Source organism: Orbicella franksi, chromosome 10, assembly GCF_964199315.1.
Source record: "Orbicella franksi chromosome 10, jaOrbFran1.1, whole genome shotgun sequence".
Classification (NCBI taxonomy): domain Eukaryota; kingdom Metazoa; phylum Cnidaria; class Anthozoa; order Scleractinia; family Merulinidae; genus Orbicella; species Orbicella franksi.
In genome coordinates, this window is record NC_138154.1 from 2,872,405 (window position 1) to 2,897,907 (window position 25,503).

General features: G+C 39.5%; 1 protein-coding gene across 1 annotated transcript; it reads left to right on the forward strand.

Moving 5' to 3' along the window:
• The first annotated feature begins 19,035 nt into the window (after positions 1–19,035).
• On the forward strand, positions 19,036–20,415 carry LOC145501413 (uncharacterized). Its single transcript, XM_081480896.1, has one exon. The coding sequence runs from the start codon at positions 19,036–19,038 to the stop codon at positions 20,413–20,415; it is 1,380 nt and encodes a 459-aa protein (XP_081337022.1).
• The last annotated feature ends 5,088 nt before the right edge of the window (positions 20,416–25,503 follow it).

Consider the following 25,503-nt stretch of genomic DNA (forward strand, 5'->3'; position numbering starts at 1 on the left):
TTTGATCACCACTGAATACGGGAATTCAAAAACGCTTAAGTTGATTCCACATATCCTTGCCAAGCGATGGCGTTGAATGACCTGCCAAATTGTTCGCGGAAATTTTTCTTGTTTCCGGTCCTTTGAATTCTGACTCTTTCAAATCTTGAAGGTCCTCTTCATCAAATAAACGACTTTGATACTGACGACGTAATTCTTCTAAATCTTCTTTTTGACGAGCGATGTCTTTTTCTCGCTTAACTTGTTCCTCGAAAGCTTCTTTTTCCACTCTTTCATACAACGCTTTCCTTGATTTGACGTCAACGAGTGTTTTCTGACGTGTCAGTAGCTATAGCCAAACTCGATAACTCATCCTTTCAATTGTCCAAATATTCCTTTGCCTTGTCATGAACCTCTGAAAATTCTGCCTCTAATCTGTCCATTTCATCAGTGAGCTTTTTTCGTTTCTCTTTGGAACTTAAATATTCTTGGGATAATTCTTCCATAGTTGGCATAGTGCGTTCTTGCACTTCACAAAGCTTTTGAAAAACCGCCCTGACTTCCCGCCGACTCGGATAATCTTCATCTAGCAGGCTCAACAACTTGTTCTTGATCCTGGTGAAGGCTGATTTATCTTTCACCTTTTGCTGCTTTAAACTTTCGATGCGGTCTTCTTCGTCCATTGCTTCGCCATGCTCGCTGTCCACTGACATGATTTGGAACCTCGCTCTGCTACCATCAAATGTTTACCAGATTAGACATTTATTCTGTGAAGTAAATATGAAATGATTCATATTTGAACTGCGGTGGTAGGTGAAAGTAAAGAATGATCCGTGTTCAACGCCTTAAGGGCTAAATGATTGGTTACCCTTCAGACCGCCGGTGTTTGAATCACTGGTCGCAAGGAGCGAAGCACTGAAAGCGTGGATCCTCGATTTATCTGGTGGAAACCGTTATCCCGTGGATAAGCGTGAAGAGAACGAAATACGCAATCCATTGGATCAATGGACGATTTAATCCTTTAAAACGGTAGCTGGAGGTTTCGCACCCACATCAACTCAACTAGCGATCAACTGCTTAAAATTCATCCTTCTCTTACCGAGCAAACAAGACAACATTGTAGGCATAATGAAACAAAATCACAAAACACATTTAAGTTATAATGAGTTGAGGGGTGCGAGCTCGCTGTGTGCGAGACAAGTAGCATAGCTGTAATTGAACAACCTGTCTCGGCCTGTCTTTTGTCTCTTGTAGCAATGTGCGCACTGTTTCATGTGATTGTCATTTCAAAAGTACGTGGTAGCGAGGTTGCTTTTAAGGCAACCACATTTCCAGGTTCTCTCTCCTCTGCCTCCCGAGAAAGACCCTAAATGCATGTTATATAATCGTTGTCGTTGGGATAAAGACCCTGGCTATAGATACATGCTATGTTATCCTTTGTGAACTTACTTTTGTTATTCCGACTCGTGCTTTGGGCATCGGAGAGCCTCAGGAAGGATCTGGAATATACCAGGGCTGTGTAATGTTGTAGTGAAAGTTTCAGTTCGAATTCGAGTTGTACAGTCAACAGAATCTGCATAATGTTCTCCTTAAGTACGTATGCAATATATATTGATAATAATAACATTTTAAAGCAACATCAAATCTTCCAAATTTCCTATTTCCATAAATTTTACTAATCCTTTGACAACAACTTTTTATCCCCAAATATACCAAAAAATCACCCAAAAATTTACAATACAGCCCAAAACGTAGACATGTGGGATGAGCAGAGAGATTTTTGACTGCTTGAAAAGTGAACGAGATATTTGCATTATACCCAGCCAAAATACAGCCTTCATGTTAACCCCCGCCTTAGTTTTGTTGAACACTTCTCGGTGTCACTCCTTGTAGGTCGACGCCTGAGGTCATTTGGGCTCCATGGGAAAATCGTCAAAACCCAATGAGAATTCCCAGAGATTTCAAAAGCGACTTCTGATCACCCCATTTTCTTCCTTGGAGGTCTACTGAGAACAAGGATTTGTATGCTACTTCGCGATGCAGGTACCCTGGGTACCAGAGGTTTTTTCTCGCACCTGGACTGCAAAACGGTCGTATTTTTTGTGAACGCGAGCGACGGTTGATATCCAAACGAAAGGTCTGTAGCACGCGAGGATCGCGCTTTCCGATAACGTCCGAAAACGAATGTTTTGCAGTGTAACTGTGAGGGCGCTTTAAAGTAATTCAATCGAAAAAAACACCCATTCCTCAAAAGAAGAAGCTAAAAGATTAAAAGGTGGTGAATGGTCTTCAAAAACCACGGGTCTCGCAAAGTTTTCGTCTAATTTCACGGGTCTCGCAGTCTTGTTTCAGCGGTTATGCGCGTCTCGCAGTCTCAATATTTTGCACGCTAAGAAAGTCTCGCAGTAATATTTTGTTTGCTTTTTTTATAAATGACGTCTGAACCTCTGAACAGTTACTTAATGTCTCCAGCGAGCTTGTATTTAGTCTTGGTCTCGCAATTGAAGGAGTCAAAATGTCTCGGGCTTGCAAAGAAAAATGCTAGGCTCGCGTTCTTGCAAAGTCTTGCATTTAGCATTCACCACCCCTAGATTATCTTCGCACAAGGGGTCAAAATGGGCAGGAAGTAAATAAATCTTGCGCGACATCATTTATCTAAGAGGAATGCTGCTTGCCAGCTATAAGCGATTCCGATGACGTCATTGCTTAAAAAAGTTGTCTAGTTGTTGTTCATCGTTGTACAATGATGGCAAATTGACAAACTATATTCTTTATAACTATCAAAAATACTCCGAGAGATTACTGTGCCCCAGTTATGTGATGAATGGTGATGAACAACCCCTGAACAACTTTGTCTCTTTCTGTAGCCTGCGAGCAGGCTCCCGGTAAGCCTGAATGAAGCCCCTGTCCCCGTCTCGATTGCTTTGCTCTCCAAATTCATCTGTTTCGTGCTCACCGGAATTTTTTCCGTTCTCGTCGGGAGCCTGTTGGCAAGCTACTCTTTCTGCAAATATTGCACTGCGCGCACTGTTTTATGGGATTGTGATTTCAAAAGGTTCATTGAGAACCACCGAACTCGTCGCGTTTGGTGATTAGAATCCAAACTAGGCTATGTAATCGGTCGGCATCAGACTAACTGCGGATCTTCTAGGTAAAAATATACGCCCATAGATTATTTCGCGGTGTAAATTTTCACAATGAAGTGGCAATGAGACGATGATGATTGGTAAGTGGCACATCTAATCATTTGAATGTTTTAGGCCCAGGGCAGTGCAAACATCAAACTTATCATGAACTAAGGTCAATCTGGACACTGAAATAGAGCCTGCACTGAGATTTTTGTCAAACTTTGCCTATTGATTGTTTATATTATAAGAACTGAAATTTTGAAATAAACACTAGGGGTTCCCATGTTCGTTTAAGAACAACAGCACCTCTTTCGTACCCAATAAATCCTGATAAGCACTGAAGCTTAAAGTCACGATCGATTGTGTGCTAAATTCACGTTTTAGAGGTTTGGTTCTTGTTCTACACTGAAAATTGGTCCATATTTATTTTGTATAGATAAATTTATTACTCAATTGAAAACAAAAGGAAAAAAATAATAGGTCACCGAAGTCGTTTTCGAGAAAATGACAATTTACCTCCATGGCAAGGTACAGCCATAAAGAAAACGCCGCCACTTTTTCAAGACTGACAAGCGTGATTAGAAATGCGTTTGGTCGCGGTCGGTCGACAAAAAACGTGTGTCATGGTGGTGATGTGGGAGAATAGAAGGTTCGCAGAAGCTTCTTCACAAAACCTTTTCTGGAAAGTACAGATATTGATTTTGCAAGGTACAGGTTTCGTTTCGTTTCGCAAAGTACCGTTTTGGAAAGTACAATAAGCCGGAATGAACTTAATTTGCTCAGTTTAGTTCGACCCATGGGAAGTTCGACGTTTGACCTGGGCCTCAGCATACCGGATAGCTTTCGTTTTAATGGGAAGGAACGAATTTGTTTTCTTAATGTTATGCCGATATTTCGCTTGACAGTAAGGGCCTGGTCTCACTAGTGCAATTTCAAATATTTCCATTTTTGGCGAGGAAAAAAATTGGCAAAAATTTCACAAGTTCCAAATTTTGGCAGTGGTCGCATTAGACCAACATATTGGAACCAAAACGTTCCTGATTGACATATATGTCATAAGATCTATACTTCTCAATTAACTCCTCGCAGATTTTTCTTTACCCTGCATGTTCTTGGCTCTCTGCTCTTCAGCAGTTTGTGATTTTTGGCCCAGTAATTGGACGTGCATATAGTTTTGCTGGGCTTGTGTTTGTGTTGTTGCTTGTGCCACTTGCGATCGAAGAAGATTATCTCGCTGAAGCCATCTCTTGAAATTGCTGCCAGTAATTAACCGGATCCAGGGTACGAGTCATAAGAATTTGAATAAAAACGCCACTCATATTCCTTGTTTGCATCAAAATAACTGTAAAAAGTGTCAGACAGACCGGGCTAAAAAATGATTTTGTCCCGCCATCGCACATGCCAAACTGGACTAGCCGTCAAAGTTATTTTCTTGCCATAATTTTATCCAGACATGTTGTAAAAAATGTGACAGTTAATTTGTATATGTAATAGGACTACATGCTGTCCAATTTGGAAATAATTGGATGAAAAAAATTCAGAGGACAGCCAAAATTGGAGGAGGCCGCAGGCCAAGTCCAAATTGGCTGTTGGATCCAATTATTTCCAAATTGGACAAACATGTAGTCCTGTCACTTATTAATTATATAGCTTGCAAGGTATTACAGCTTTGCAAGGGAAACTACAGTAACTGTCTCTGAAGAAAAACAGACTGGGCCCTCGATCTTCCGAAACTCGGGAAAGCTTCAAAAATATCCAGTGACCTTCGGAGGTCACCGGAGATTGTCACAAGTCTTCGGAAATCCTGGGAAGTGTTCTGGTGATCTTTGGAAATCTTCGGAAGTGTTAGGGCGATCTTTGGAAATCTTTGGAGTTGTTCGGGTGATATTCGAAAATCTTCGGAAGTGTTAGTGTGATCTTCGGGAGTGTTTGGAATTGTTCGGGTGATCTTCGGAAATCTTAGGAAGTTTTCAGGGGATCTTTGGAAATCTTCAGGAGTGTTTGAGTGATCTTCGGAAATCTTTGGAAGGTTTCGTGTGGCCTTTGATAATCTTCGGAAGGTTAATAGCTTAATTTCATTGAGACAAACTGTCCTATTTTTTCCCCAAATTGGACATTTTTTGCATTTTTACTCAAAGTCATTATTGAAAACTGTCCAAAGTAAATCCTAAATTGGACAGTTTTCAAAAATTAAAGGATAATAGCTGTGCTGACAATACTGGATTAACTGACTGCTATATAATTAGTTAAAAAAACAAAATTGTTTGCTCTGCCAAAATTTGGAAGCCTCTGAGGCAGCACTTCGGCTTCTTTAAAGGGCCGATCTGCACTAGCAGACAAAATTGAAATTGTCCGTGACAAAATCCAAGGATAAATTTTGTGAGAATTTTTGTCTCGTATGTTGCATTCACATTGACTGTGGTGAAGGTCGTCAACTTTGTTCAAATCTAATTTTGCAACACGTGTGAGAAACACTCAGACACCAAATTTATACCGTTAAAACCTTTTTTGACAAATGAGGGACGAGATGGGCACAATTTTGTTTACTGGTATTTAAATGATTTTGTCCAGTTTTTACCCCGGACAAATTTTGTCAGTGGTGCGTTTGAAGATTTGTACACCTTGGCCAAAGTTTGTCAAGACGTGACAAACCATCCACACTTGTAGCGTGTTGGTGATGACAGAAAATGTCTAAATAACAACTTTTTTGCTAGTGTGGATTGGTCCTTTGAAGAATGGCGAGATTTTGACAATCCGCAAAAATTTGGTAGGTTTTGGAACTTGGGGTCACACTTATTTTACGCTACTAATTGACAGATTTATTGCTCATACAAACAAAATTGATCCTAGTGCGACCCGGGCCTTATACAGTTCTGGGAACCCGTGTGTTTAAGAATAACTGTTCATGCTCAAATTAATCTTAAATCTGGGTCCAAGTCAATCTATTGTAGGTCATATTTGTAAAACATTAACAGATGATGCCATGTGACAAAACTATAGTTCACGAGGGTTTAGTGTCCTATTAAGTCTCATATATTGTTAATTAGAAAACAGTCCTAAGAAAATACGTGCGCTGATTGGTTAAAAATCGTGTTTCTATAACTCGATGGAAACACAGAACTAGCACAAGCTGTTGACGTAATGATGACTCAAGCAAAGAGAATTTTCACTTTGATAATCAAGTTAACAAACTGTTTTCCCTTTTTTCGTCGTGGTGTTTTCTATAAGAAATAGAAAACCTGTTCTCCATGTTTCTATTGAGTTGTAGAAACACTCATGCAAGATTGGGAGAACTCTAAAAAGCTGTGGAAACACTCGCCTCTGGCTCGTGTTCCCACAGCTTATCTCAATAGCTGGCAAAGTGAAAGAACAAAAGATTCAAAGCAGTCATCAGGGATTTTCCTTCTGTCCCATATGGTGTTGAAAGAAGATCCCTGACGATTGGAATCAGGGTATCATCATCAAGTTACCAATTAATGGAGCTCTGTAATAAATGTGCATACCCTATCAATTCATTTGAATAGCGGTAATTCATGCAAAAATAATCCTCAAGTTTTCAGCCTTGACAGAATTTCACAAAATACATGCAGGTTTTGGACTGCATTGCGCTGAAGCTGCACTGAAGTGGTTGTCATGCCGCCAACCAATGAAACTCAATTTAGAACTGCCCAGTAAGTCTTGCGACAAGGCAGCCTACAGAAACCCAGGGGGGACTCCCACATAAAAAGGATGGAGATGCTCATTGTACCTTTTAGGGGTTAAAAATGCGGTTTTGGCACCTCTCAGGAGGGTGTACGTGTTCAACCTCAAAAGGTCCACAGTGGAAGCTTTTGCAGGGTATTTAGCCAAAAAATATGACAAGAGAGTACATGTGTGTGTTGTTTTAGAATTGGGGTGAAAATAATTTTAAGCCAAACCCACAAAACAGGATCATTGTAACCCTCAGAAGTTCCTTTGAAAATTTCCAACAAGCATTTCCAGAAAAACTTCTCAGGAAAGATCCATTGTTTATCTTTACTGAAAATATTACATCGGGAAAACTGAACTGTGCTGTGAAACATGTATTCATCAGCTTTTAGACTGAATCAGTGAAAAAGGGGAAAAGGTTGCAATAGTGGGAGAATATTTAAAAGGGCCTACTCGGCAAGCCAAGCCAAGTGCAGATATACAGTACATACATTAAAACTTCAGGCTTAATTCATCAGCCTGGTTGTTGTACAGTCGAACCTTGATTATCCATACCTCGATTATCCACATTTCTCGATTATCCCGACTTTTTCTCTAGTCCCAATTTTGTCACGAATATTTATTAGTCATGATCAAGATCCATAGCAATATTTAAAAAAAAACTATAGCATTGAAAAGTGCACTCAAGAGCGAGTTTGTTTTGTTTTTAAAGAGCAAAAGCAGTGCTCACATGGGTCATAACTAATGAAGAACACTCGAATTAGTTCTGATTGGTTCAGAGTTAAGTGGTTCAAGATGTACAGTAGATCATATTGTTTTCTAAGCGATTTGTAGAAGTCTTGTTTCACCATTAAATTTTGCTTTATTTTAACAATTTTGTTCTTCATTAATATTTACATTTTCGATTCTCTGGACCCTCAATTATCCAGACTATTTTCGTCTAGTCCGATCGACTCCGGATAATCTAGGTTCGACTGTACCAGCATTTTAGGGATCTGCGTATTGTAGACCACTTTCATCCCTATTGGCATTTGTTTTTCTTCTAAATACCAGACGGATTCTATATCAGCATTGTAAAGACCAGTGTGTATTTTAGACCAGTTTGATCCCTGTTGGCATTTGTTTTTCTTCTAAATACCAGACTGATTCTATAGCAGCATTGTAAAGACCAGTGTGTATTTTAGACCAGTTTGATACCTGTTGGCATTTGTTTTTCTTCTAAATACCAGACTGATTCTATAGCAGCATTGTAAAGACCAGTGTGTATTTTAGACCAGTTTGATCCCTGTTGGCATTTGTTTTTCTTCTAAATACCAGACTGATTCTATAGCAGCATTGTAAAGACCAATGTGTATTTTAGACCAGTTTTATCCCTGTTGGTATTTGTTTTTCTTCTAAAGACCAGACTGATTCTATATCAGCATTGTAAGGACCAGTGTGGATTTTAGACCAGTTTCATCCCTGTTGGCATTTGTTTTTAGTGCAGAGTGCACTTGCCACTATTGGGGTGGTTTAAGAGAATGCTGTTCACTAAGGCAGTCACACGATAGTGCTGTAAAGCCATTTAATGCACTAATGCCATAAGGTGTTAACTTTAATGTTTGTTTAATTAATAATGGTAATTGAACTGAGTGGAGTACAATTTGGTCTGAAATCATACGCGTGATTTCAAAATCAAACGAGCGCGTAGCGTGAGTTCGATTTGAAATCACAAGTATGATTTCAGACCAAAATTGCACGACATGAAGTTCAATTGCCACTTTATTAGATCCATTTTGAAATCGCACAATTTTATCGCCTTAATTTTTAGACTTTTGGTGTATTGTTCCAGTAGCCGGTTTGTTAAAAAAAAAAAGCGGAACCGGAAACGCCTTTACGTCTCATTTAGTATGCAAAACGATGTCATGTGACGAAAACTCATCCGAGCATGACAAAGAAACAAACGGTTTTGAAGTCAGAACGAAAATAGTCTGCTTCAGGTATAAAAGTTCAATTCTCGTCGCTTGAATCAATGATGGAAGGTCTTTCTTCTGTGGTTGAGGCTGAGACTTCATTGTCTTTGGAGAAGGAATTTGAGGGTGCATCCTGCGTAATTCTGCGATGGATTTCTTTTGAGTTGTGAAACTCCCTCGAGTGCACGATGCCCAGTGGATGGTACGTTTTTTTCCTTTCATACCGTTTAATGGCATGATTTTAAGGGAGTCCAGCGCGTTATCATCTCCGTTTCTTTTTGTGACCTCAGCGAAGGACTCAATACTCAGGACCTTGTCAAGTTCTTGCGGTGCCATTTGTTTCAAGATATTTCCAAGATGGCGGGACTAACACCAGCTTCGTAAGACGTTCATTCATTCACTGTTTTGTGGAGTGGGGTGTATTTTGACTATGTTTATTCACAGCGACAGGGTTGAGCTCTTTTGTTGCTCCGTTTGAAACTACCAGAAACCTGGAAACATCTACCTTCTTGAGATGGCCCTGAATTTGTTGTTGTGTGGTTTTCGTTTGTTTATGTTTTACTGGACTCGGTATCATACGGATTTTGAGCAGATGTTGAAGAAAAATCGCCAAAATATTCATCAAAATGGCCACTGAAAGTTGGAAACTTCCATTAAAGTAGGTGTTCAGCCTGAAGGAGCTGATAATCGTCATTTAGAAACGGTAATTAATTACATTCGTCAAGTTTTTTGGAAAAAAACACAATAACAACAAAGTTTTGGCAATACTAGTTGCTAAATTCTCCACACAATGGCTTTTTGCCTTTCATTTTCCTGAAATTTTATTGTTTACTTTAAACTAATATTAAAATCTGATTTGTTGTTTTGTTTTACTGTCCCATTCTCAATGGCTGAGAAAAAGATGCGATTTAGAGCAAAAAATAGTGCGATTCGTGAATAAATTGCACCATTGAGAGCCAATCAGATTGCAAGGATAGCCAGTGATTTCAAAATGGATTTAATAAATTAATTAATCAATTAATTTAAATTAATCAATTAGTTTTGTAGGAAGGGAGCCCAGGTGGGGTAGGTACCCGAGTGCACTACGCAAAACGTGTCATACTTGCACTGGTTTCTTGAAAACATGACAAAGCGATATTATGTTTTCGCAAATCTCTCTCTATCCTTGTGGTGCTATTCTTTTAAGAGCAGAAGCAATAGACCATTTTGCTGCCATCCAAAGGCCACGCCACTGAGCAGACAACTGTAAAATGGTCTATTTGCTCAAAACGCATGTGCATTTAGCCTTCAGTGTCAGCCATTAGTCCAGTTCTGGTCCTCTCTCTGTCACGCAATGCTACCGTAGTGTTGCTGGGCCAGAACTGGACTATTGACCAGGGATATTAGCTGTATTTCAGGTAACGTTAGTTCTCCCTTTTTTAGTGCAAAGAACGCTACTGTGACTGCGTATCTTCTGGAATCACCTCTAGCTCGATTCAAGAAATTTTGTCTGCTGTTTGTAACTAGTGTGTGTTTGCCAGGGTTCAAATAAAGAACAAAGGGGTTAATTGTAAGGTATTTTTGGGCCTTGAAAGAAACTACAAACGTGCAACATACACCATGCTAAGATTATGTGTTATCAAGTGTTTGTCCGCTTGTATTCTGCAAAGGGGAAAAGGCCTAGTTGACTGTACTGCCAAGGGAGAGAACGGTGTGGGTGAGGACCTATGTGATTACTGTATCAGAGCCGTAAATTGCACTCAGCACTATCTGAGATTGACTCACCAGTTCTTGTAAATACCAGACTGATTCTATTCCAGCATTGTAAGGATCAGTGTCCATTTGAGACCAGTTTGATCCCTGTTGGTATTTGTGTTTTTCTTCTAAATACCAGACTGATTCTACATGACATTGCATACCAGCATTGTAAGGACAAGTGTGTATTTTAGACCAGTTTGATCCTTGTTAGCATTTGTGTTTTACTCCTGAATACCAAGTTGATTTAAATTTATACCAGCTTTGGAAGAACCTGTGTATTTTAGACCAGTTTGATCTCTGTTGCAGGGGCAGATCCAGGATTTTTCTGAGGAGGGGTGCACCACTAAAGAATGGCGCAACTGATTGGTGAGATAAACAAATTTTAAAAGCAAATGTGTTTTACTTCTGAATACCAGACTGATTCTATACCAGCACTGTAAGGACCAGTGTGTATCTTAGACCAGTTTGATCCCTGTTGGCATTTGTTTATCTTCTAAATACCAGACTGATTCTATACCAGCATTGTAACGACAAGTGAAGAAGCTAGTCATAAAAGGGGATAAGTGACAATTTTGGTTGCTTTTCTTTTTTTTTTGCTCCAAATTAGCTGAATTTTTTACATGTGGTCTTCAATGTAATAGAAAAACATGGTCCTGTTATTTTGCTGCTGGTTCTTGCTTCACTTTATAAAGACGCCGCTAGGAAAACCGAGTGGTTTTTTGCATACGCAATATCCAGAAAACGAAGCAAAGTTTAGCGGAAAAACTATGGGACATTGCTAAACATACCTAAACAAAACTGCATGCGAAATTTGGACAAAGTTCACTTTTGACAAAAATACCTAACGCCTTTCTTCAGCCGAGCCCTTCAGATAAACGAAGCCAGGGCCTTTGTTATGATAAACTGAGCCGACCTTTGTTATATTAAACCAAAGTGAGCCTTTGTTATTAGTCAAAGTCTCACCTCGGTTTATTATAACAAAGGATCGGCTTGGTTTATTATAACAAAGCCCGGTTTCATTTATGAGAAGGTCTCAGTGGAAAATGGGCATTAGGTATTTTGCTCAAAAGTGAACTTTGTCAAAAAAGCTTCAAATTTCGCATGTGTTTTTTTTAGGTGTCTTAAACAATGTTTTGTATGTGTTTTGGCTAAGGTTTGCATTGTTTGTGAGACATTACGCATGCAAAAAACTTATATTTGTTGTCACATCAGCGCCCGACCGCAAAGATGTTCATTTCACTTAAAATACAGCAAAATGTTGATTTTTCTTACAAGGCGTCACCTTAAAAATGTATTAATTTCAGCTTAGAAACAGTTAAAAGTTTGATTTGACGTTAACGCATGACAGCAAGGATGTTGATTTCACTTAGAAACCAGCAAAATGTCAATTTCACGCAGTGCATAAGCTCAATGACATTGATTTCAGGTCTAAATAGGTTAAAATGTTTATTTGACGCTAGTGCGTGATGGCAAGGATGTTAATTTCACTTAGAAACCAGCAAAATGGTAATTTCACCCAACGTATAAGTTCAATGATGTTCATTTCAGGTCTAAATAGGTTAAAATGTTGATTTGACGTTAACGCGTGATGGCAAGGATGTTGATTTCACTTAGAAACCAGCAAAATGTCAATTTCATGCAGCACATAAGCTCAATGATGTTGAGTTCAGGTCTAAATAGGCTAAAATGTTGATTTCACATTAAAGCTTGACCGCAAGGATGTTAATTTCACTTAGAAAACAGCAAAATGGTAATTTCACGCGACGTATAAGCTCAATGATGTTGATTTCAGGTCTAAATAGGTTAAAATGTTGATTTCACGTTAACACTTGACCACGAGGATGTTAATTTCACTTAGAAAACAGCAAGATGGTAATTTCACGCAAGGTATAAGCTCAATGATGTTGATTTCAGGTCTAAATAGGTTAAAATGTTGATTTGACGTTAATGCGTGACAGCAAGGATGTTGATTTCACTTAGAAAGCAGCAAAATGTCAATTTCATGCAGCGCATAAGCTCAATGATGTTGAGTTCAGGTCTAAATAGGCTAAAATGTTGATTTCACATTAAAGCATGACCGCAAGGATGTTAATTTCACTTAGAAAACAGCAAAATGGTAATTCCACGCAACGTATAAGCTCAGTGATGTTGATTTCAGGTCTAAATAGGTTAAAATGTTGATTTCACGTTAACACTTGACCGCGAGGATGTTAATTTCACTTAGAAAACAGCAAGATGGTAATTTCATGCAAGGTATAAGCTCGATGTTGATTTCAGGTCTAAATAGTTTAAAATGTTGATTTGACGTTAACGTGTGACGGCAAGGATGTTGGTTTCACTTAGAAACAGGGTCCGAAATTGCACTTTCCTGGTCACCAATGCGACTAAAAATTTTGCACTGGCGACCAGAATTTCACAGCTGGTCACCAGCGGGCGATTAACTATTTCAAGCCACGATAATTACACAAACTTTGATTTTCAGCCAAATCGATTAAAATAAAATTCAAAGCCGCCCGCCAATTGGTCACTTACTTTTACCTTTCCGCTGCTTTTGAAGTATAAAACCGATTTTCGTGTTATTATAAATCTACCACAACATTTCAAAGCTACGATCAGTGCGAAGCTTCGCCGCCATGTTTTTCCAGCGGTTTCCCATAACATACGTATTGCAGGCACAGGCCACATCCGTTCTTTCGCCATGAACATTTACTCAGATGATGTGGTGTCCAAAGATGTCCTGAACTCTTTCCGTAATTTATTAAAAAGTGGAGACGGAACATCCGCAAAGAAATTACTGAAAGATTTCGATATTCAACATGGCGATCCATCTATCGTCTTGACAGAACGCAAAAGGAAAGATCGTTTTGCACATAGAACAAAGAACCAAACGGCAGTTTTCAGTCAGGTACATAATTTTCTTCTCCAAAAGGTAGAGACAAGAGAAGGTACAAAATTGACTTGAAACATTTGGCAGTCGCACGAAACTGCGTATATGGCCGGCATTCGCTTCGTTCATGGTGGGTTTTCAGTGGTAGGTGTATAAATAATCAGCGTGTTTGTATTTAATCTTATCATTAGCGGAAAAATCGCCATCATTGCAGCCCCAAACACGTTCTCTTCGTTATGATTCTTAACAGAAAAATTGGCGAGCAGAATTTTCCATCCGACGACCAAAAATTTTGGTTTGTGTTTCGCTGCAAAGGAAAAATTCTATTGACACTTTTTGGCGACCACATTTTTCCATATGGCAACTGAAAAAAAATTTCAGTCGCCAGTTGGCGCCTGCCTCAAAAAGTTAATTTTGGACGCTGAGAAAACAGCAAAATGGCAGGAGCCCACGATGGGCTCCTGAAAATGGTAACTTCACGCAACATATAAGCTCAAAAAAGTCGATTTCAGGTCCAAAAAGGTGTAAATAAAAATAAAACAAAAAGACGTTTCAATAAGCACTTTTCCAAATACGGCAACATCTTAAATGGCTAAAAATCACGAGATAAATACATAGTTTTTGACAAACGCGATCGTAGCTTTATGTCACGCACAGCCATAACTTCGAAGTTCAAAATGCGCTGGTACTTCTTATGCCTGGAGAGGATAACAACTTTGGTGGCTGTTTAGTTTTGGATTTAAGAATTTGATCACTCCACGTGAAAACGCTCTATAAATAGGGCTGACAGATTAACAGATTAACCCTTCTATGCAACGTATGGGTCTCCATACATCTGCATGTCCCCTGATCCCAGAAGTTCAAAACACTACAAATCATGCCGATTTGAAGTAAAATATCACAGATCTGTTACAATCGATCGCCACTTGCTGGCCATTATTATGTTTAAATCTAGTTACCAGTTTGAGAAACGTCCGCAGAACGTAATCGCAATGCATGCCGGGAAGGGTCTGTACACCTCGTGCGCGGGAAAACATGGCGGTCGATACAAGACAAATTTTATCACTCTAAAACCAGTTCTCGCTTTCCAAACTTTGATGCTAGCAACGCTTGGCAAATGGGCCACAACTCACCAGAGGGTATTTTTTTGGGCAAGAACTGCTCTTGGACTTTGCTACCTGGCTCGATCTGACTTCGAACGCCGATAACACGATTACGGTATATCAGCTGCCTTCGAAGTTTCAGAACACATTTTGATTCTTTAAAACGTGCTGATGACTTACGGGTCTATTGACGTTTTATGATGCCTCTCAACCACCAGGCAGGCATACAAGGTACTTTAAAACAATGCTTAAGATATTAGTTGACAGAGCTCTAATGCGGCACATCTCTTTTTTGTTTGATGGCATTTCGTTTGACGCTCGATCGATTCACGTGTTGTGTTCACGTCACAATAACCGGTGTAAACAATCCGTTCCCAGATTTCCGCTCTATATGCTGTGGGATTTGGTTTTGACTTCATACACTATAAACAGTCTGCCTGTTTGCTGTTCAACAAATAAACTCCTAAAGACATGGCTAGGAAAAGCCAAGTTTTTTGCATACGTTTTAACTCGAAAACAAAGCAAAAACCAGCGACAAAAATACAGAACCACGTTTTTCTATTACATTGAAGACCACATGCAAAAATTCAGCTAATTTGGAGCAAGAAAAAAGAAAAGCAACCAAAATTGTCACTTATCCCCTTTTATGACTAGCTTCTTCACATAATGGTGCCGATGTTTGTCCTGGTTTCGTTCATTGAGAAGTTTTCGTTTCGCTCATATAAGTTCATTAAGGTCCTCGAATAATACACATTCTCATCAAAGCTTACCACATCAGTAGGTCACTTTCCAGCAAACAAATGCTCATCTCCTGGTCATTTTGAACGCCTGGATGAGTCAAATGCTCATGAAATTCAGTGCTCAAGTTGGCCATAGTGCTAATTCGAACATTCATAGTCAACTCCACTTCAGTTTAGCAAAACACCTAACATTACTGGTCGTGTAAAAGCTACAAAATCATCAGTTCGGGTTAGTGCGATACATCCTTTGAGTAGTAACCGTGCAAACATGATAGCAAGGCTCGCCCTGACTGCATGGTTACTATTCCAATATGGCGTCGGCCTCGGGCGCTCTCGTTCGGGCCGACTAATTACGAACAGTGTCTACACCTGAGTGAGTGAGTGAGTGAGTGAGTGACACATTTGCATATCGGAGTCCCCGCAAGAAACACATTTCTACGCTTCGCGTATCCAGAAGTTTAAAAAGGACACCACTGGAAACAAAAAAAAAACAGTAGAATGATGAAGCTTATGCACATCCCCTGTAAATATACAGATTGTGGTATGCATTCAAAGCCCTTATCTAGTTTTTTCCCCAACCAATATCTACATTGTATACACTTAACTGGGTTTACCTCAGGTGGGCTGAAACCAAGGAAAAATGAACTCAGGGGATTCATTAAGAGCCAGGCACCAGGCAACTTTATTAATAAAGAAGACATTTAACCATATGCCTGGCTGCCAAATCCTGATGCCCTCCTGCTGCAAATCTTAATGGAACCCCTGTGTATGTGGATGACATCACAATTTCTGAAGGTAGTATTCATCAGCAAGGAAAGCCATCATATCCATTGAGACATACATGTACATGTTTTTTTAGCCGAAGTGAAGTAAAGTGTTGACAGGCCAGACAACTCATAAGCTCCTGGTGTGAAGAGTGACCTCTAGTTATAGTGCCCTTTTGTTATAGTTTTGTTCTGACAAGTATATCTCTTAAAGATTTTCCTTTACCAAGTCACGCTTCTTCGTTCAAAGTTGTGTGACACAAGTAAATTTTTGAGTGACTCATGACACTTTGAAAAGTTGGATCCACAAGGTGGGCAATTCAACACTTCATGCACCAAATTAGGGTTTCTACCGGTTTTCAGTTGTAATATGCCTTTTTTAGGTTTAACTGGATCGTTCTCTGAGGGAGGAATTTATAAACAAGACTGCAAAAATTATAATGAAAAGTTTGTTAATGGAAATACACCCTCTTTTCTTGCATTTTACTAAAAGCGGGCCAAATCCTGCAGCTTCTGGTCCTGATTTTCCAGTTTTTTTCCAAGTTTTAAATTCACATGCATGACACATCCTGTAGATGTTGCTCAACATGAAAAATGGATGACCCTTATTTTGAATCTGTTTGCCATTTGCAGCATGTCATTTAATTCTTCAGATGACCCGAGAAAGGACGATTCTCAAGCAATGATAGGTACTGTTTTGAACAAGACAAAAAATTGGTGGAATCAGGACTGGGCTGCTGGGTTACCGAAGGCCTCCTTTTAGCAACACCCTGTATCTTAGCATCAATGGGTCTTTTTTTGATGAATGCAAAGTTATGTTTAACATTGACAGCTATAAGTTGAACTGGTGATGGACAGGAGTAAAACATCTTTCTTCAGGCAGGTGGGAAGAATGTTGTGACATTCCTCAAATAATGAGCACCCCATAGTAGTCTGCTATTTTCACTGCAGTGCAGCCTTGATCATTTTTTGTAAAAATGAATACACTTTCTATGTCCTGTTTACAGGGATTTCGATACCTTTTGGAGTATGTGACAGAATATATATAATAAAGCATTGAAAATGGAAGCCCATTCTCCATTGTGCGAGTTATGTAATTTTATAGAATGGCTTCAACAAGACAAACGAGAAATACAAAGAGAAACCAGACACATAACAAAGGAATAGATTCGCACACGGATGAGCACGAGCAAAGCAGCGAGGATGATGCTACACCATCCACTAGTTTCATTGAAACAGCAAATCCAGCGAGGAACCCTCACACGACGGAAAAACCAACAGAGCTTGGATGGAAAGTGTATTCCCTAAAAGAAAAAAACATGATGAAATTACACATTGAATTCCTGAAGACATGCATGGAGGAGAATATTATTCCGAAAGGATAAACCATTGACTTGCGATCAATGACAGGCCAAGAAGACAAAACCTTCGAAACCAAATGAAACGATATTTTAAGCAATTGCTTACAGCAGCTCATGGAATGTGTCGTGGAACACTAAGAGAGGCAGGTGGCACAAAACGTTGCTGTGATAGCTGACACTTTCAAGTCACTCGAGAAGATGGAGGACTGGACGGATAGGGACAAACAACAAGTAGAACAAGAAATACAGTCAATTATCGACACCAAAGAAAAATGTCTAAAGGAACAAAAAGAAAACAAGCTAGTGCAGGGTGTCCAGTTCCTATTTTTTCCTATTGTTTGCTATTTTTTGAGCATATTCCTATTTTCTCCTATTTTCTGCTATTTTTTAGATGAAACCTCCTATTTTTCCTATTTTTTGCTGGTGAAGCCAAAATGTGTTACAAAATTAAAAATGGAATCATACTTTTTATATGCTTTTAGAAAGAGATTTGGTGCAAAGCTGGCATCAGAATGACTTGGATGTTCTAAATTAACAAAAATAGATATAAAAAGTATTTTTTTTTTGACCTCTATTGCTTGTTGAGCTTCTTTTAAATATTTTGAAATATTATTTCTTTGATTAACTGTTACATGGTTTTCTACTGCATACATTCTATCAAATCTAGTAAAATAGTGCATGTGGCGCCCAACATAATACTATTCTGTATAAACCTATTGAAAATGCATTGAGGTTGACTTACAAGTTGTACACACCTGAATGATCATCTTTGAAACTTGGAGATGCTCACATCATCAAGTTGATGTTTTACATAAATGGCAAGTGTCTTTAAATATTCTACATATGCACATTGATTTATTTCTACCTAACTCCTTATTTATGTGCTGCCAATTCTGTCTGCAGAGAGGTGGCTGAGGGTGCAAGACTCAAAATGGTTGCATTTGCCACTCCTACAAATATTCTTTACCTTAGCATTTTTGTTTTAGTTAGTATTTTAAGTAATTTGGTACCAAATATATAAATTTTAGATAGGTATTGTGTTCCCATGGATGACACATCATTTTTTTTTTAATCAAAAACTGCAGGATTACTCCACATAAGTGAAAAAATTGCTGAATTATAACTGCTTTGTTTGAAAAATGCCTGGTGGCAGAACAAAGTTCAACAATGTGTGGCTTTCTGCTATTGATTCCAATGGTCAAAAACTGAGCTCCTGGTGTTGTAAAGGACTTGATGACTTTCACGCGTACTGCCGGTTTCGTGATAGTGAGTTTCTTTGTGACAACTCTGGAAAATCACAGATATTTGTTGGGTTCACACTAGGCACTAAGTCTGTCTTAGCCGTCATCATTAATGATAAAAATAACAGATAAGGTAAGTAATGTCTCAAATGTGGTGAGGTAGTCACGATCCATCTTAGCGAAGAAGTTGAGATCAAAATGAGACCGAGAAGCCATAAAATCGCTGTAATTGCGACTGTTGTCTGTTTATTCAATTTACAAAGGTTGATCAGCCAAATAACCTTACAAAATCTTATGTTCCTTCATGAAAGAGTGATGGAAGATTTTGTCCATGAGAGTGAAAGCCTGCTTTTTCTGACTGCCATACTTTTGAGTGTTCACCGAACATGAGGTAATTTTCGGCACATAAGAAGAAGAGCGTGGGCCTGGCCAAGACCGCAGAACTGGTTTGATGTAATGCTAGCATCACCTTGGCTGAATGTTCTTTGGAAACCAAACTTTCGAATGGAACGTGAAACGTTTGACGAGCCTTGCCGAATTCTTCGTGGTGATCTGACGAGACAGGAAACAAGATTGAGAAAGCCTGTGTCTGTAGAGAAGTGTGCTGCTTTTGGTGTTTGGAGACTTTCCACTGGAAACAGTTATAGGTCATGTGGACTGCAGTTTGGCCTGGGAAAATCTACAGCTAAAGTGATATGTCGAGAGTTCGAGGAGGCTTTGTGTGCCGTACTTTTGAGTGTTCACCGAAGACAAGGTAATTTTTGGCACATAAGAAGAAGAGCGTGGGCCTGGCCAAGACCGCAGAACTGGTTTGATGTAATGCTAGCATCACCTTGGCTGAATGTTCTTTGGAAACCAAACTTTCGAATGAAACATGAAACGTTTGACAAGCTTTGCCGAATTCTTCGTGGTGATCTGACGAGACAGGAAACGAGATTGAGAAAGCCTGTGTCTGTAGAGAAGCGTGCTGCTGTTGGTGTTTGGAGACTTTCCACTGGAAACAGTTATAGGTCATGTGGACTGCAGTTTGGCCTGGGAAAATCTACAGCTAAAGTGATATGTCAAGAGTTCGAGGAGGCTTTGTGTCAAAAAAAGGACTTATTCATTCGATTCCCTTACACTGAAGATGAAGTGCAAGAAGCGATGGACACCTTTGAAGAAGAATACAAGTTTCCACAAATTGTAGGAGCAATTGACGGCTGCCACATAGAAATCAACGCAGCACCGGAGAACAAGGAAGATTACTTTAACAGAAAACAGTATTATAGCATCAACCTGCAAAGGACAGTGAACTTGCAGCTGCTCTTTCAACATGTAGCAGTGGGCTATCCCGGTAGTATTCACGATGCAAGAGTGCTACGACTGAGTGGAATTTTTGACCTTGCAGAAAACGAAGAAACTTTATCAGCACCTACAAGAATGGTTTATGGGGGACTGTTGAGGCCAATGCTAGTAGGTGACAGTGCTTATCCTTTGAAAAACTGGCTAATAAGGCCCTTTTCAAACAGAGGGCACCTTTCGCCTCAGAAAAGATGCTTAAATGAAAAATTAAGTGCAATGAGATCAGTGATCGAGAGGATGTTCGGCTTGTTGAAAGGACGTTGGAGGCTTTTACTGAAAAAGATTGAACAAAGTCACACTTCCGTACCGCGAAGCGTGACAGCAGCACGTGTTTTACATAATTTTTGTATAATGCAAGGGGATTCATTTGATGATGACGACGATCGCCCACCACCAGACGATGAAAATGACGCACACGAAGATGATGAAGCACAAGACAGATCAGCTACACGCCAAACTATGCTAGATTATCTACTTTCTCAGGGTGTACTTTAATTCAGCCACCTTCCTCATCGCACCATAGGACGCACTGTAATTCAATGGCGTGACAATGTTTTTCTTTATAAAACACACATTTATTGAGCTTGATTTTTTAAAATTTTACATTTCTTTTTCCCAGAAGCTGTGTTACAATCAATAAAATGCTCAAAAAGATTGAATGCCTGTTACTCTATTATTCATAACACAAATAAAAAATGAAACTTCTGCGAAGTCAGCTAGTTAACAACAACAGATCATTTAAATGTTCAAATTAATCGGCAACGCACGCAACATCTTTTTAGTCACTTTTTAAACAGTCTTTTAAAATGTCTTTTAGGCCTGACACAAGAGCCTTGGTCTGCTTATGTCTGGCTTTGTATCGCAGCCTGCTGAAGTTCCATGCTGCGGTTGAAGCGTTTGCCTTGCTTTTCCATGGAAAGACGCCACATGTCACATATTTCCTTCATTCAGGGGTCTTCATCTTGGTCATTTGGCTCCTTTCTTTTGCGCTTGGGTGCTTTCCCTTTTGTCTTTTGTGGGACTTGCTGCGACTTCGGTGGTGATTCATCTGAGGCCGAACTTGTGCTAGGCTGCTGAGAATCAGAACTCGCGAATGATGATGAGTTTTCCCCCTCTTTCGTGACTGGTCCTGCTGAGGGAGACTTCCTCTTTGGAATGACCTTTGAAGAACTTATAGTCATGCGATCGGGGTTAATAGCATCCCGCGTCCCTAGAATATCATCTAGTTCTTCGTAGAATGCGCAGTTACTTTGAAGTTTCTTAGCGACCTCTTCTCCAGTGGAAGCCATTTTCGTTCTCACCTGGCGGTATTCATATTCCAGGTTCTTTATTCTTTTCTTGAGTTGATCCAGGTTTTTGTTTGATGACATCCCCAGATCGCAGCACTTGTCTTGAAATTTTTTTAAAATTTGACTCCACAGACTCTTTTTTTGAGCGGTCGAAGCAGATTTCAGGGAATCGTAAAGGACACCCTAAATCTCCAGTAATACACTAGTTTCATCTCTGGTCCAGTCGGCCCTTGTGCGCTTGGACCCTTCTGAATTCAGACTTGGGTCGCTGCTCAGCTCTGAAGGACCTGGAGGCACTGGTATGGGAGCCATCATGGGTGGATAGTAAGCTCCAAATGGTGGCATAAATGGAGAAGGAGACCGACTAAACTGATGCGGTGAAGCCGCATGAAACACATGAGGCATTTGTGCTTCAGATCTGTTGGGAAATCGGCGAGGAATATCATAAAAGAAAATGACACTTGTGTAGGCCAATTAAAAAGTGATCAAGGCACGCAACTTACGTCGCATAAGGTGAAAAGTCCGTAGCGTAATTGCCTTCTAACGTTTCGTCCCCTCGGCAATGCATCTTCAGTTAATTTTGTTCGTGAGAAGAAGCCGTGTCGTGATTTCTTTGGTTTTCGTGCCTAACGCGGGAATCTCTATCTGACAAAACCCATGATTTTGAAATTTTTTTGCTATCAGGTTTCTTAAGTCAGCCTTTAGTCATATTTGAAACAGACTTAAGAACGGCTTAGATCATTTGAGTTTGCCGACACTAAGACAGAAATCACACTTCTGTGACTTAGTGGTTCACACCTGTCATTTTCACTAAGTCAACTTAAGAGCTTACTAAGTCAGACTTAGTGGTCTAATGTGAACCCAAGTATTGCAACATGCCAAGAAAGCAAAGCTGTTAAGGGCCCATTAACTGATCTTTTCGAGCCGTTGCTAAGGAAAATTTAGTCTCATATAACCTCATCATTTTTAGTTAGTTCAGAGTTATTTCATGTGTTTCAACTTTTTCATGATCAGTAACACTAGTGATGAAGTCATCAGGCCACGTCCATGGTCATGTGACTAATACAGAAAAAATGCAAAGGCTCCCAGGCAAATTATTTTTTCGGGATTTTTTTCATTGATTTAATACTTTAAGTTAACTCCTCATTACACTATGCATCAATTTTGTTTCATTTCTAAAAGGTCATAATTTGAGAGCATTTCAAAACATTGAAAAAATGCATGATTTCGAAAAAGGAATGTATAGCTATGTTGCCAACATTGGCTTTAATTGAAATTTGTCGAAAAAAGCTGGATTTAATCAAAAACCGCGTTTCCTTTACATTTAAAGAAACCAGAAGTGCGCCCGATATCTATTGGAAGTCATATCAGACTTTGTGTTTAATTTTTGGACAATGGCACACCGTTTATGGGCATTTTTTATTGTTTGCAGCTTGAAAGGCGCTATTGTTTCTAGAACAAAGAACCGACTCTCAGCCAATTTCCGAGCGCGAGATTCAAAATCTTCGCTGACGACCAGATGCTGACAATATCACCCTTCTCGTGGTGGGGTAGGGGAAATGTCGCTCAGTACAGCGACATTTTTCCGGGGTACGGAAGGGAAAATTTGTTACATGAAGCGCAGGCTGTAGAAGTTATTTCTTTCTTGTTGCAAACCGGCGAACGCCAACGTTCAGAAACGCACGCTTAAATTGCCAGGGTGTGTATTTTAAAATACAAATGAAAAAGCGAAAAATAAACTGCAAGTAAAACCCAGTCATCGGCAAAGAAAAGTGAAGCGAAGAAATAAGCCTTTTTTTCTGGTCTGTTTAATGCTCTGCAATAGGTCAGCCGCTAGTAAGCCAAACACGCTGCGTGGAAAGTAGCCTACTTGCAGCGACGAACTGCCGTAGTTTCCGCCACTATCAATTATGTTCGAAATATCAGTAAACTCTTGGGAGGGTTAAATTGTCATGATAAAATTATTGAATGTCTTTAAGTATAAGAAAACAAAAGCGCCTTTCGTGTTATTTAAAAACACAATTGCGCTATTAGTGCTGTTACTCCCCCAATTCAAACTAATCGATTTTTACTCTTTCCAAACATATTAAAGTTTATAATTAGTCAATCTAAGAAATGGTGACAGGATTCTTGGGGAATTTAGTTACCAAACACTTTCATTGCATTAGTTCCACTAAAGTATTCATAACTTGAACGCTTTCATGGCTAGTTGTGTATTGTTTTATCGTCTTTGTCTCTTAATCGTCAACAAACCATTAATTGACAAAAACTTTACTTTCCATGTAGAAGCGCGTGCCGCTAACCATTGTCAGGTCTTGTGCACAACATGAATAAAGTTCTAATGAAGACCTCTATTCAGCTTGTTCTCCGAATTGGTTATTTAAAAAAGTTACCGGTGTATAACATGTTTTGAGTGCAGCTGAGCGTCTTTGAAATTCGCGCTTAGTTGACACCATTGTTTTCTTGTTGTCATGAATGGTCATTGAGTTCTAGTTATTCTAATGAGGTAAATGGTTATAGAGACGCGTGCTTGACAACAATCATTTCGCTATTGTCACTTGACAACAACCATTTCGCTCGTGTTTAGATCGTTGAAAAAAAAGTTTTCTAGGCAATGTTTTCCAAGTTTAAGATAGAGAAGGTGCCAAACGTCCTCTACAAACGCGGACCGAGGCATTTTGAGGTAGAGCAGTCTGCTATCTCTTTGCCACTCCTTGAGGCGTACGACCAGCATATTCGCCAACTGCAGGCTGAGGTTCAGCAGCTACGAGCCGAAAATAATGGCCAGGCGGTGGAATTGGCAGGGAGAAGAGCGGAGAATTTCCAGCTTCGCCAGGAACTTCAGCTTCTAAGACAGGAAGTTGACCAAAGTCGCCTTGCAGTTGACCCTGTAAAGAACACAGTAAAATTTAACGTCAGCCACAAAAGCTATTGGGACGTGGACAGGGCTGCGCGGTCTTTGAAGAGAAAAAAAATCGGAGCCTTCCTCCGAAATGCTGTAGAGATTTTACCAGCAGAATTTAAACCAATCGAGGTACGTATCATTTCGAAAATTTATTGGTAATTACTCAGTGTAACATTCACCTGTCGCTGTTTATTCCTTTCACGCTATAACCAAAGATTCTTAGTGAGCGCGTCTGAAATAAAACTTTTTATGCAGGCGATACCACGTGAAGACAAAACAGCTTGGTTACTATTTTTTGCCAGAGTTTACTGCAATTATTTACCTCTGATTTAAAACTCAAATATATTTTCTTTGCTTTTAATTCGCTTTGCGGCAAATTGTTCTTATGAAGAAGCTACGTAGCCATATGATGAGATATGATGCCATCGCTGTACAAGCTGAAAGGGTGACGTATGTAGTGTGCCCACGGTATATCGATAACTTTCAGTGGGCTTTGAGCTGAAACCACTGAAAAAAAGATGGCTGACAACATGGCGGCTAATTACACGCAGTTGCTGTTTCGTTGCTGTTGTTTACACGTTTATATTCCTAACATTTAATCCTCATTGCCGCATCTGTTTCCTTCGTGCCGACCTCAGAGTCATTTATTTTGCGATTTTTTGTTGATTAACGTAGTTTACCTGATTTTACTCGTGCAGACGAACGTAAGCGTAGTTATTAAGATGCTCTGTTTATTTTTTCACACAGGTTAAATTTTATGTTAGCGGCCGTGAACTTGTAATCCCACTATCTGACAGCCAACATGACGGCGATGACGACGAGGGCTACGCTCACGAAGTCGTACAAAGGATCTTGGCGGCGAAGGATGAAGGACTTGTAAGTGACAAAGCCTTCCACGAACTCAGGATGGCGCTCCCTGAAAAAGTTAGAAGTCACGTCCCGCCACTGTCCGCAGTCAAACAGGAAAGGAAGTCCCAAAACAAGGAGATCCAAGTAATTCAAATCCCGGAGGTAAATTAATTATTAGAGAACACGACCATTCATATCCCATTTATATTTGGCATTTGCTGATGAGCAACCTTATCATCAAAAGTCTTTAATAATCATCTTTGATAATCATAATTATTATGACCATCCATGGCTCTTGTTGGCCTTTCTATGTTTGTTTTTAGTGTTTTTACCGTTTTAAGCTGTCAATTTGATATTTCTGTTTATTTAATGACAATTTGGTCAGTGCTGAAATTGCCTTAAATTGTGTGATCTGGTCCCTTGAACTAATATATTAGAGTAAGTTTATTTTGATTTGTAGTGTTCAATACGTGTGCGACTGTGGCAAGCATAATAATTTGCAATTTATTTTTTTTTGGTCATAAATAATTGCAAGCCAAA

What these genes read in the sequence shown, in the direction of transcription:
- LOC145501413 (XM_081480896.1), top strand. Translation starts at nt 19,036, where the DNA reads ATGCTAGCATCACCTTGGCTGAATGTTCTTTGGAAACCAAACTTTCGA.